The sequence below is a fragment of the Pteropus vampyrus genome, unplaced genomic scaffold (genome assembly GCF_000151845.1).
Source record: "Pteropus vampyrus isolate Shadow unplaced genomic scaffold, Pvam_2.0 Scaffold261, whole genome shotgun sequence".
Classification (NCBI taxonomy): domain Eukaryota; kingdom Metazoa; phylum Chordata; class Mammalia; order Chiroptera; family Pteropodidae; genus Pteropus; species Pteropus vampyrus.
The window spans coordinates 361,145-373,641 of record NW_011889042.1 but is presented as its reverse complement, the minus strand read 5'-3'; the positions used below and the strand labels follow the sequence as shown (position 1 = coordinate 373,641).

General features: G+C 32.7%; 1 protein-coding gene across 1 annotated transcript in view; it reads right to left on the bottom strand.

The window, feature by feature from the left end:
* The window catches only part of BCAS3 (BCAS3, microtubule associated cell migration factor), a 535,625-nt gene that overhangs the window by 488,294 nt on the left and 34,834 nt on the right, over nt 1-12,497 (bottom strand). The window contains exon 5 of the mRNA XM_023520385.1: nt 1,892-1,973. Within this exon, the coding sequence (XP_023376153.1) occupies nt 1,892-1,973 (82 nt within the window). The remainder of the gene's footprint in view (nt 1-1,891; nt 1,974-12,497) is intronic.

The following is a 12,497-nucleotide window of genomic DNA, read 5'->3' as shown; positions in this document are numbered from 1 at the left end:
AACCATAATACTATACCAATGCCTTCAAAATTTTGAAGTAACATTATTTACAAACAAGTATTTGTTACCCAGACAAATTATCCATCAAGAATTAAGGAAGAATAAATATATCTTCAGACAAACAAGACCTATCACACATCCTTTTTCAGGAAGTTTCTTGAAGACTTATTACATCAAAATGGGCACACAGAGCAAAATGGGCAAAAGAGAGGGATGGCTTACTTTTTTCGTTACAAATTTTATATGATCAGTTGCATATATAGCTTTGATAAAAACAAATCTTAAAGTAATCAAATACAATAAAAGAGATGTATATAATTTTTATAAATCTTAACAGAACTTTTAGCTATGTGAAATTATATTTTAAATCTAATATTTTTTAAAGTAAGTACATTACAGTAGATGGAGGACACTTCTAATTAGACAAAGCAAATAAGACCTACTCAAATTCTACTAGCTATATTAACTTGGATAGCTTTATATTCTCCATGAAGTATTTCTGCCCAAAGTAAAAGTTGAGAAAAGTTGAACGTTAAGAATTGGCACGAACAAGAGCTTCATAAACGAACAGAGAAAAATCTGCTTTTGTGAATTACAAACAAAAGAAACAAAGAAGCAGCAGAGTCCTTTAGTAATAAAGTTCTTCTTGATTCCAACCATCCAAAGAGAAAACTGGCAATTCAAAAACCTTTCAGAAAATAATGTCCTACAACCTTGTTTGTCATAGATTTCACCAAAACACAAATGCAACAGAAAATGGAGCTGGAGAAAGTGAGAGAGATTGCAGAGGTGAGGCACAGAGAGACAAAGCTGAAATATGTGTATGCCATATAATTCAATAACAAGAAGAAAAATCTCCACTTGAGGATACTGTAGCCTTATGACTTCCACCCTTCCCATTTCAATTAAGCAGATTTAATGTAGTGACATTAATCCCTGACATTACTTATGTACATGGTAAATACATAATGCACACGGGTAGTAAGTTTTAATAAACATCATTCTCACCAATTTAGAGATTTACTCCTAAAAGAAATATCATAAGGAAGATTTCTCAACTTCTGGGGAAACTTTAAAAACATAATATAATTAAAATATATTAATATCCTCTTTTTAAAAAGCTTTTGAAGTGTGCAAGTAATAGTAATACAATTGTTTTGGTACACTTGCAAAAAACATTGAGTGAATACAGATGAGTTAAAGAGAAAATACAAGCTTTAGAAAGCTCAAATCACTAAAGAGTTATTTAAGCATCCAAATAGCAAATTTGATTTTAAAATGTATATAATTTTTTAAAAATAAAAAAAGATGATATTGAAATACAATATTAAGAAGTATTCATTATTAAAGCAGTGACCCAAGGTCAAAAGCCAGAAACTGTAATTCTGACATAGCTGGAAATGCAGACAGCAGACTCATCTACAATCAAGATAATGGTGAAAACCAAGCTTTCCAAGGCAGTAAGTATAAGAGAAGACAAGCAGAGACAGAACAACAGAGAATTGGGGAATACCCACAGAAGAAAGCTAAACCAGAAACATAACAAAAGCGGCACAGTTAGCAAGGAAGAGATCTGGGAAGAGCAATGCCATGAAAACCAAGAGAGAAGAGGGCTTCAAGAAAGAGCCAGCCAAGTCAGAGGCTAAATCAAGATCAAAGAGGATGAAGATAAATCAAAACCACAGCAGAAAGTGAATGGCCATATTGAATTGGTTAAGATTACCTATTTCCATCTCAACTGAACTAAGAGTTTATCTTGGGGGGAGGAGAGAAGGAGCATGGACACTTGGAGAAAAACAGACTTTAGTTATCATTCTTGCTGTCTGCAGTCCAAGACCAATAAAAGAGAAACTTTCCAAATGATTTGTTTCTTTTGAAGGGCGACACTCACCAAACTGTGGAGCAGGCAAGATTCTAGCAGCTCGAATTGGGCCATGTCGAACAGAAAAGAGCTCTTGTGCTTCCCCACTGATCTGCATGAGAAGACAGAAAAAATTTCGGTAAATGAAAACACAGGTCAGAACATTATTAAACGAAAACAAGATCTCCTAAATGTTATAATTTATTGTCTGAAATGTAATAGATGTACACATACACACACTCAGTCATACACATTTATGGTTGATCATATTCATATCTTAAATTATCTTAAGTATTTTTAGAAAATTATAACAACGTGCATAATTTGGATAAGAAAATAAATGGTCTGTTCTGGAAGTCTATAATTTTTATCTTTGATAAATTACTATAAGTCTGCTCAGTTCCTGCATGACTGCCTTCCATTTTAAAGCAAAGCAACTATGATTTTTTTATTAATATTCAGTTTTCCATTCAAGAAAAAGATAAATACTCTTAGTATTTTGAAAGGCATATCTTTAAAGTTGTAGTAACTTTCACAAATATGTTGTAAATGAGAAAAAGCAAAAGATATTGCAAAGAACACTGACGTGAAATGTGAATGACCTAGGTACGTTGTGGTTCTGTAATAAATAGCTATTAAACCACCTTAAGTAAATCATTTTAGCTCTATAAATCTATTTTTTATTTTTAAAATATATTTTAATAAAAATTATATATATTTAAGGCATACAATGGAATGATTTGATGTACTTATACATAGTGAAATGATTACTGCAGTCATTTCCTTGGCATTACCTTTTTATGCCTTTTTATCAGATGATAGCACCTGAAATCTACTAGCTTAGCATTTTTCGGTATTCAATACAATAGTAACTATAACCATCATGCCTGAACATTAGAGCTCTAGATTATTCATACTACATGACTACAACTTTGTACCCTTTGACTAACATCTCCCCGGTTACCCGACCTCCCCTAAGCCTATATTCTTTTGCATTTACAAACTGAGAAGGTAAAGGTGCTAAACTACCTCAAAGATACTTTTAATTTTAATACTCTATGAAGAAAAAAGTAACATGTAAGCATCTTTAAGTGTCATCATTTTTATTATACATATAGATCAAAACTGTATGAATGTCCATTCATTATGAGTCATTCCAGATTTATTCCTCAGATATAAAGAATACAGTAGTCTATTCATCCAAAGGCGAAAGGGTATGCTAATATATGTGTCAACTATGAAAACAAAATTAGTTTTCAAAATTAGTGGTTCAGGAGAAAAGTTTGCTAATTGAAATAATGAACAGATTAAATTAGAATTAGTTAAGAAAAACTTTCCTGAATATTTTAAGTGGTAATACAGTTCACAATACATTTTCATAATCATCAAGTGTTTGATGCAAAATTTAATATAAGATAGGGAAAATGGCAAACATTATACAACTAGTTCTAAATACCCAAGAACTTAGAACAGATGTAATAATGATAAACATTCAATAGAGAAAACATGCTGATGGTATTTTTTTTTAATAGGCCTGCCAAACAAGCAGTTTAAAATATCAACAGTGTATACATAAGAAAATACAAGGCTTATAAATCTTCCAATATTACAATATAAATCTGGAGAGCTGCCTTTTAGATTAACTACTTTTTTAGATCTTCATCTGCTATCAGAATTTAAAGCTGCAAACTATAAATATTTTTATTTCTTATAAATGTTAAATTGTGGTAATGCCTAAAGAGATAGCTTATTCATTTTGCTTATAAAAATTATTACAACTTATTTATTGGCTGCAATGGCAAATCCCTCTATAACACTTAGGATGCAGAAGGTATGAAGAACGCTAGGCTCTTTGCACTAACTATGCAACAATAGCACCACCTACCACCAATTAAACACACAAAGGCTATAAACTCAGTACAGCCAACTGTAAGGATTTTCCCCTCTACAAATTCCTTTGTGAACACTAATTTTGTAAATGAAAACCATGGCCATTATATACTGAAGCTCTTAAGTCTACATTTTATTATCATAGAATAAAATTTTAAATTAAAAAAAAGCCTTAAAAAGTCATTCATTGGTTCAATCTCCCACCCAAAGCAGTAATCATAAATTCTCTGAAATCCAAAAATTACCATCTCTTTGATTTTAAGCACATTTTCACTGAAAGGTATATCACTAATGTAATGCAATTATATTATAGATACATTATTGGCTCTCTCCACCAAAGCTGCCAAGTCAGATAGTTTTTTAAAATAAATTGTCTGTTGGGCAATGGATAAATAATATTGTTCAATACATATACTATTTCTATTAACAAATAAAAAAATTATAAAACAATACTGTAGAATTTGCATTGAAATTATAATTCAAAGTTATGAAAAACACTTCTCACTATAACAAATAAGGTTTATACCTATAACAAATCATGGTATAAAACATAAAATCTACTACTCTGTACTATTATTTCCATATGCCACAGGTCTAGCACTTAACTTTTGGTTCTATCGAATACTGCCTTCAAGTTTTTTTTTAAGTTCAATCATACTTAACTGACCTGCTGTACTAAATTATACTAAACAACAAAGAATAAAACAAACCCGTCTTGGCATACTCACAACATGATAAACGTTTATTGTCACTGGGTTAATACACAAGAGTTACTTTGATATAGAAAAATATTTTGAAATCTGAACACACAATGCTTTTCAGAGTAATGGCTTTCAAAACAAACCTAAATGCCCTATTCTATTCTAAGCTTCTACTCTAAATCCTTCTTTAAATGTACGGCAATAGGTAGGAAAAAACATTACGACTGATTATAAAAGGCATCCTCACATTCATTACCTATCTATCCATCATTATCTCCAAGTTAAGGTCATAGAAACTTTGTTTAATTATAAGGGAAGGAAGGGGGGAAGAAACATTCTGTTACTATTTATAGATATTTGTGAATATGTTAAAATCAAGATCGTTACAAGCATAATTCTAAAGTATCCTGAGTCACAAACGTCAAACTTCCCAAAGGAGAGAACTCTCCAATTAGCATGTACAAATTCTACACTAAAAAAAAACTATTTTGGAACAGAGGCAATGCTGACAAAGTGTATACAGATAGATATGCACATTTTAGAAAGGACAGAGAGGATGGATATGTCTTTACAGGCTCTGCTTTAGCTGCCGTTTTCAATTGCCTTTAATAATTTTATACCGTATGTTCACTGGTACTTTTGCTCTCAAATAAATGAGTGTCAAAAATGATTAACTTTTTTTAAAGGCTTTCAAAGTGGTTTTTAGGTTTCTTAAAAGGAGTTCATTGAAAATGGCAAAGAATCTCAGAGATGGAAGTTTTAGGGATCCTGAATAGAATTACCAGGAGCTGTAAATTCACTTCTAAACCACCAATAATAATAAATAAGAGGGTAGAACTACAAGGAAGGAGTGTACCAAGCAATGTTCCACCTTCCTGGCAACTGCAGTGACTTGGGGAGAGGAGGAAACCTCTCCAATAGCTCCTCATGGGTCTCTGCCTTTGTTCTTACTGGCATTTTAATTTCTGATGACAGACTTTTGTTGTTTGGAGCATAAACCGGACGTACCAGTTTGGAGGCACAATAAGGAGAACAAAGAATGATTTGTTCACACTGTAGGAAAAAAATCTTTTCCAACCATAGAAAATCGCTTTCGCATGGTGAAAATATGCAAATTACATACCAAACCAAAAAAGATGGGGGGAAAATACAAGTTTAGAATCTCACAACTCAATCTAAGGCAAAAAGAAATTATAACAGCCGAGACAATAACACAAACAGAGAAAGGCTATAAAAGCTGTGGGAGAGCTTTATAAGTGCTTTCAGAGAATCCTAAAAGCAAATGAAGGTCATCTAGCCCTCAGAATCAAACTTGTTTCTGAAACCCTGATGACTTTCCAGACACATCTGACTACAAAACAGAAAGTTCAATCAAATACCAAAGACAATAATATTTTACAGTGACACAATTAGGACAAGAGTACATATTTACACCCCGACTACCCTTTTAGACAATTGGTCAAATGGCAAATTGTGGTCTGCAATTGATTCTTTTTAGCAAATTTTATTGAAAGATAATAGACATAGAAATAATACATAAATCATATGTATATGTACAGCTTAATAAATTTTCAATGTTAATACACCTCTGTTACCAGCATAGACATCAAGAAAAAGAACATTATAGATACTCAGAAGGTCCCTCCACGCCCCTTTCCAGTCACAAACCCAAATCAAGAATAACCGTAACCACTATCCTGAACTTCTAATACTTTATAAAGTTTTACTTGTTGAAGTTTATTTAAATGGAATCACATAGTATATACAGTAGTCCCCCCTTATTCACAGGGGATACATTCCAAGAACCTCAGTGGATACACACACACACACGCTCACACACACACACATTTTATAATATATACCTATGATGAAGTTTAACCTATAAACTAGGCACAGTAAGAGATTAATAATAACTAATAAAATACAATAACTATAACAATATACTGTAATACAAATTATGTGAATGTGGACTTCCTCTCTCTTTCCACTTCCCACCCCCACTCCAGAAAACTCAGCCAGATACTGAGCAATTAACATACAGGTAGCATATACAGAATGGATACACTAGACAAAGGGATGATTCATGTCCTGGGTAGGACGGCACAGGACAGTGCAAGATTTCACCATGCTACTCAGAACAGCACAACACTTAAAATTTATTAATTGTTTACTTTTGGAACTTTCCATTTAATATTTTTGGACTGCAGTTGACCACAGCTAACTGAAACTGCAGAAGCAACGCGGCAGTTAAGAGGGGACTACTGTACTGTTTTGTGAATGGCTTTTGCACACTACATACTTATGAAATGCACTTGTGCTACTGAATATGATTGCAGTTTTCTATTTCTGCTCTTATATAGATTTCCATTATATGAAAATACTACAATTTATCCGATATTCTACTGTTAAAGGACTTCTGGGTTCTTTCTAATTTTTGGCTCTTAAGATATCAGGAAAAATTGTGAAAAACTTTTAAATGGGGAATAGATTACTGTGTGTTCTTTCAAGCTTATCTAGTGGACTCTTTGGGGTTATTTGATTCTCTAAGGCCCTGCGCTTTGGGCTATTTTATAATACTATAAGTTATAGAAAACTAATTATAATGCAATTGACTCTTGTCCAAAGAAATACAAATGAATTTTGTCTGGTAGAAATACCTCTGAATTCCACTCTGTAAAAATGATGATTCCAAGCAGTACATTTTAGTCTCAATAGGATATTAACCAGGTTTGCATCTCTTAAGTTCATTTCAACATTCCTAACTAACTATATGTTTTTCAGATTCTCCTTTGAACCAGCTGTAACAACTTGCCAAATACCTCATTAATTTAATGAGTTAAATAAAACGGATGATACATGTCCATTTTATAGCTGTATGAGTGTCTTGATTTTAATGTTTTGTAAGTATGTTTCTTTTGAGTATGTACTAGAAATATGTGCATATTTTGTAGGTTTTAATAAAATAGTTTTCTATAGTGAGTATACCAATTTACACTTACACCAGCAATGTAAGAGAGTTCTGCCTGCTCTACATCCTTGACAAGTGTCAGCCATTCCAGCGGGTGTTCAGTGGGATTCACACTGTGGTTTTAATTTGTATTTTTTTTCATGACTAAGAAGGTAGCTTGAAGATCTTTTCATAAGCTTATTAACTTTATATTATTTCATGAATGACTGTTAAAGTCTCTTACTCAATACAGATTCTCAGATATTATGGATTTAAATTTATTATTCACAATGAACAAAATGCATAATTCAATCTTCTCTGGAAAAGCAATGTTGCCTCAAACTAAATATATAAAGTCTTTAATATAGTAGCCCTCCATCAGGGCAAAAAATGTTTGTCCTAAAAGACCCTTGATTTCCAAAGGTATGTATGACAAACAGTACAGAATATGAATGAAATTCAAGAATTCATTTCAGCGGCTCTGGAGAAAGGCGAATTCATATTTTAATTTCAAATCCAGTCATGAGCATTCTTTCCACCCAATTAAGGTACAATGGTTGTGTTATACCACAATGATATCCCTTGGAGTGAAAAAATATTGATTTGTAAAAATTCTTACAAACATTCAAAGTCAATTCAGTCCCTGCTAAAAATAAGAAACTTACAAAAATCACTGTTTCCCCTTTACTCAAGCAGTTCAAACACAAAGGATAAATAATTAGTAGTTCTTTTTCTTGATACTTTGACAAACTTTAATCTTTTAGAAATTTTAAAGAGGTATTGATTTACTTATTTTTCAAAATGGCTACATCATATGTAGCAAATCATTTCTAGACTGGAAATAAGAATGAAAAGACCAAGCCACCAGACATGAAAGACAACAGAAAAAGAATTCCTCATATTTATCTCAAGCATATCCTGAATTTCAGTCTAAAATATTTTTCATGTCAGAGTTCTCTGGATAAGTAATGGCTCTAATTCCACCTAGCGAGCCTAAGGAAGTAAAAGCAGCCAATAGGTGGGCCCCTGGAAGTTTTATTCATTTCCCAAAATAATGGCCTATGGCAACAATGCCAAGTATGTGCAACACACCAAATCATCAGTTACAAATATCACACAGCAACAACATCAATGATTCCAACAGTTTATAAGTTGACCTTGTGTTTATTAACTATATTAATTTGCTAAAACTGAGTTTGGCTTTAAAATAAGGGTGATGACACATCTATCTAACAAGGCAATTGTGTCAAATTGTGTAGTTAAAATACGGAACACATAGTTGGCACTCAAAAGACAGTTAAATCGAGAAGATGCTTGTTGAAGGAATGAACTGTTAACTGACCAGGTCTATATTGGCCTCCTTATTCAATCTTAATGGTATTTAGCATAATTTGTCTTTGCCCCACTGTTCTCAAAGCATGTTAATATTTAATACCTAGAAATCTGTTATAATACCAGATCATAAAACACACTTTGGTACAACTCATTCTTGAACCCACCAGTGTATAACTTCCTATGCTATACAGCTCTTGGGGAAAGGACTACCAAGATGGTAAGCAAAACCTCATCTGTACGGCAGATTTCTATCACACTAACCTTCACACTCCTGCTCAAGGTCAAGGCAGTCTCCACTCTCTCTGACAAATATCCCACACACATTCCAACCTTTACGTGTCTTACCTGCAACAGGTTTTCTTACCAACAGTGATGTAAAAATGGTCCATTTAAATAAACAAATGCAGAGTTAGCCAATCTTTTGTAATTGTTTCATATGTCCTAACCATGTGTACACACCCAATTGAAATAGTTACTTAAAAAGAGAATTGTTCCATTTATTTTAAAATTTAAAAGTATCATCAAATAAAAATTTTTTCATTACGGAGAAAAATGTCAACTATGGACTTTAGTTGCTAATAATGTGTCAAAATTTGTTTATTGATTTTAACAAATTTATATCATTAATGTAAGATGTTAATAGGGTAAAATGGGGGCTACATGGGAATTCTCTGTAATTTCCACTCAATTTTTATGCAAATCTAAAACTGTGTCTTTCTCTCTGTATATATATATATATATAATGTATATGTTACATTTTAACCTGTCCTGATACCCCCTCAAAAAAAAAAAAATAGGGATAAAAGGTAAAAATATAGAGAGATGGGGAAAATGGTGGGAATGAAGACAATGAGGTCTGAGACTAAGGAATTTTGTTACTAAAGCAACAAAAAAAACCTCACTTAGCCTATTTAAATATACAAGTTGATAGTTATCACTTTGCTAATTGTTTCACATGCACTAATCATACAGACAACACAAGTGAACTGATGAAGTTCCTGAAACATGTTTTCATTACCTTTTTTTAACTTAAAAAATCACAACAATAATTTTTTTAATTAGGGAGAAAAGGTAAGAAAAGGTAAAAGTATAAAGAGAGCTAGGGGGGAAAGTGGTAGGTATCATCTTATACTAAGGTATTCAGTTATTAAGCAACAAAAGGACCTTACCCATCTACATGAGTGGCTACTGTAACTACAAAGCAATCACTAAGAGCCAATAGTCTCTCTCTAGAGTCATCTGTGAGCCAATTTGGTGATATAATTTCATTTTAGACATAAGGAAACAAAGAAAAACATTCCCAAAAAGACCAGACCAAAGAGGCATCAGAATCTCCTATTAATTCACTGTATTCAAAACAGTTTTTAAACGCAGGCATTTTTTCTCTAAGAAGTCACTGCCAGGGGGTTTATTTTCCATGTTACAGCTCAGCTCCAACAATTTCAAAACCTTAAGATAGCACAGTTTGTCAAAGTATTCCTAACAGTAAAAAGTAATTCTTTTGAAAGCTCTTAAAATTAAAAGGAAGAAAGGGGTAAGTTTTTTTGTTTTATTTTTGCCTACTTGACCACAAATGATTCAGTTAATGTCAGAGTGTCCGTATCTCTATAACCTACTTGTATGCCATCAAGAAAAAAAAAAGGCAAGCCACAAAAACCACTTAAAACACATATTTGTGAGGACTAACAACTTATAGAACAGATATTTGCTAACCACATAAAGCAGACGGCAACTGAGTCTATATTTTGGTCTTGACACTAAATTCAAAATACAAAACTTGAGGCAAGATGGAAGTGAGTTTCAAGAACAATATAAAAAGTGCAGAACACAAATAATGAATGGAACTTGTAATCACAGTTTCATACTTCCAAACTTTTGCACACACAGAAAGGAGTATTTTAAGTCAACTTTCACCTTTCCCCTTCAGCCTGATTTTGAAAGGAAGATCAAAGAAAAGCAGTTTAAACTCACACAGTCCTACAGTTATGCAACACAGATTTAGACATTACACTTCAAAACACCAGCCATTACTTCAGCACCACCAATCCAAATACCATTCCAGAGCTTTGAAGCAGCCCTAATGGTATCTTCCATTTGCAAGTAACACTTCTGTAGTCAAAAGATCTTACTCAGGGTAGATGTTAATGTAAAACCACTCAGACTGCACAGACACACGCGCCTGGAGGCAGACTGGAAGGTGTTCAGAAGTCAATGTAACACCATTACGGAGAGTGTCAGCCTAGCAGCTGTCATAAACACTTCATAATCACTCAGACACACAAACTGGATTCCCTTTAACTCGTTATTTTATTTTGTGCCGAATATGTGTCCAGTTGAAAAGAGAAAGAGAGAAAACAGTGCTACAGATAAGTCAATTTTGGCTTATAGCCTGTTTCCACTTTTAAAAGACTGAGTCTGTCATATTTTATTGAGACTGTAAACCTATCCTGATACAATCTATCGATTGAAGATAGTTTTGCAAAAACTATTTAACCAAGGAAAAACTGATTATATTAAATGGAAACCTACGGTTTTTCTTCTGTAAAATAGATATCATACTAACTTGTAAGACTGACAAGATGATACAAAAAATTACTGACAATACCAATGGTAGCAGGAAGTGGAGCAACTAGAACTCTAAGATATTACAGATTAAAGTGTATAATGGCACAACCTCTTTGGAGAACTCTAGACTATTTCCAATAAAGTTAAATATATGCCTAACCTACAACCCAGTAATTCTACTCCTAGGTACATACTCAAAAATATAGTGCTTACATCTACTATTATGTTCATAGAAGGTTTATTCACCACAGCCTAAAGCCAGAAACACAAATGCCCATTAAAAGAATAACTAAACAAACTGTGATCTATTCAATTAGTAGAATAAAACACAGTAATAAAAACAAAAATAAGAATACAAACTACTACAACATGCAACTACATGGATAAATCTAAAATATACATTGAGAAAAAAAAAAAGGAGTACATACTGTGTACCTCTATTCACATGAAGCTCAATATAAGCAAAACTAATCTACATTCAGAATGGTGATTAACTTACCTAGATTTAGGAGGACTAACTGGGGAACTTTGAGTAAGAAAATTTTTCACTTATTTATGTATCTGTACACCTATGCATACATATGTATATAAATGTGTGTGTATGTGTATGTGCACATACACACACACAAAATCATCAAACTATAGACTTGAGATTTGTGCATGTTATGATGATGTTATATCTTAATTTTTAAAAATATCTATCATAAATAAACTGTAATACATCTAAATAATGGAATATTATTCAATACTAAAAAGAAATGAGCTATCAAGCCATAAAAAGACATGGAGTAAACTTAAATGCATATTACTAAGTGAAAAAAGCCAATCTGAAATGGCTACACAGTATGATTTCAACTATATGACATGCTGGAAAGCCAAAATTGTATAGACAATAAAAAAATCAGTGGTTGCCAGTGGGTGGGGGAAGGAAGTACAAAGGATTTTTAGATCAGTGAATAGGCAGAGCAAAAAGGATATTTAGAGCAGTGAGACTATTCTTTATGATACTATAATGGTGGATACATGTCATTATACATTTGTCAAAGCCCATAGAAAGTAAAACACCAAAAGAGAACCCTGAAGTAAACCATGGACTTTGAATGATAATGTGTCAATGTAGGTTCATTAATTATATCAAACATACCACTATGATGTGGAATGTTAATAATGAGAAGACTTTGTGTTTGTGGGACAGGAG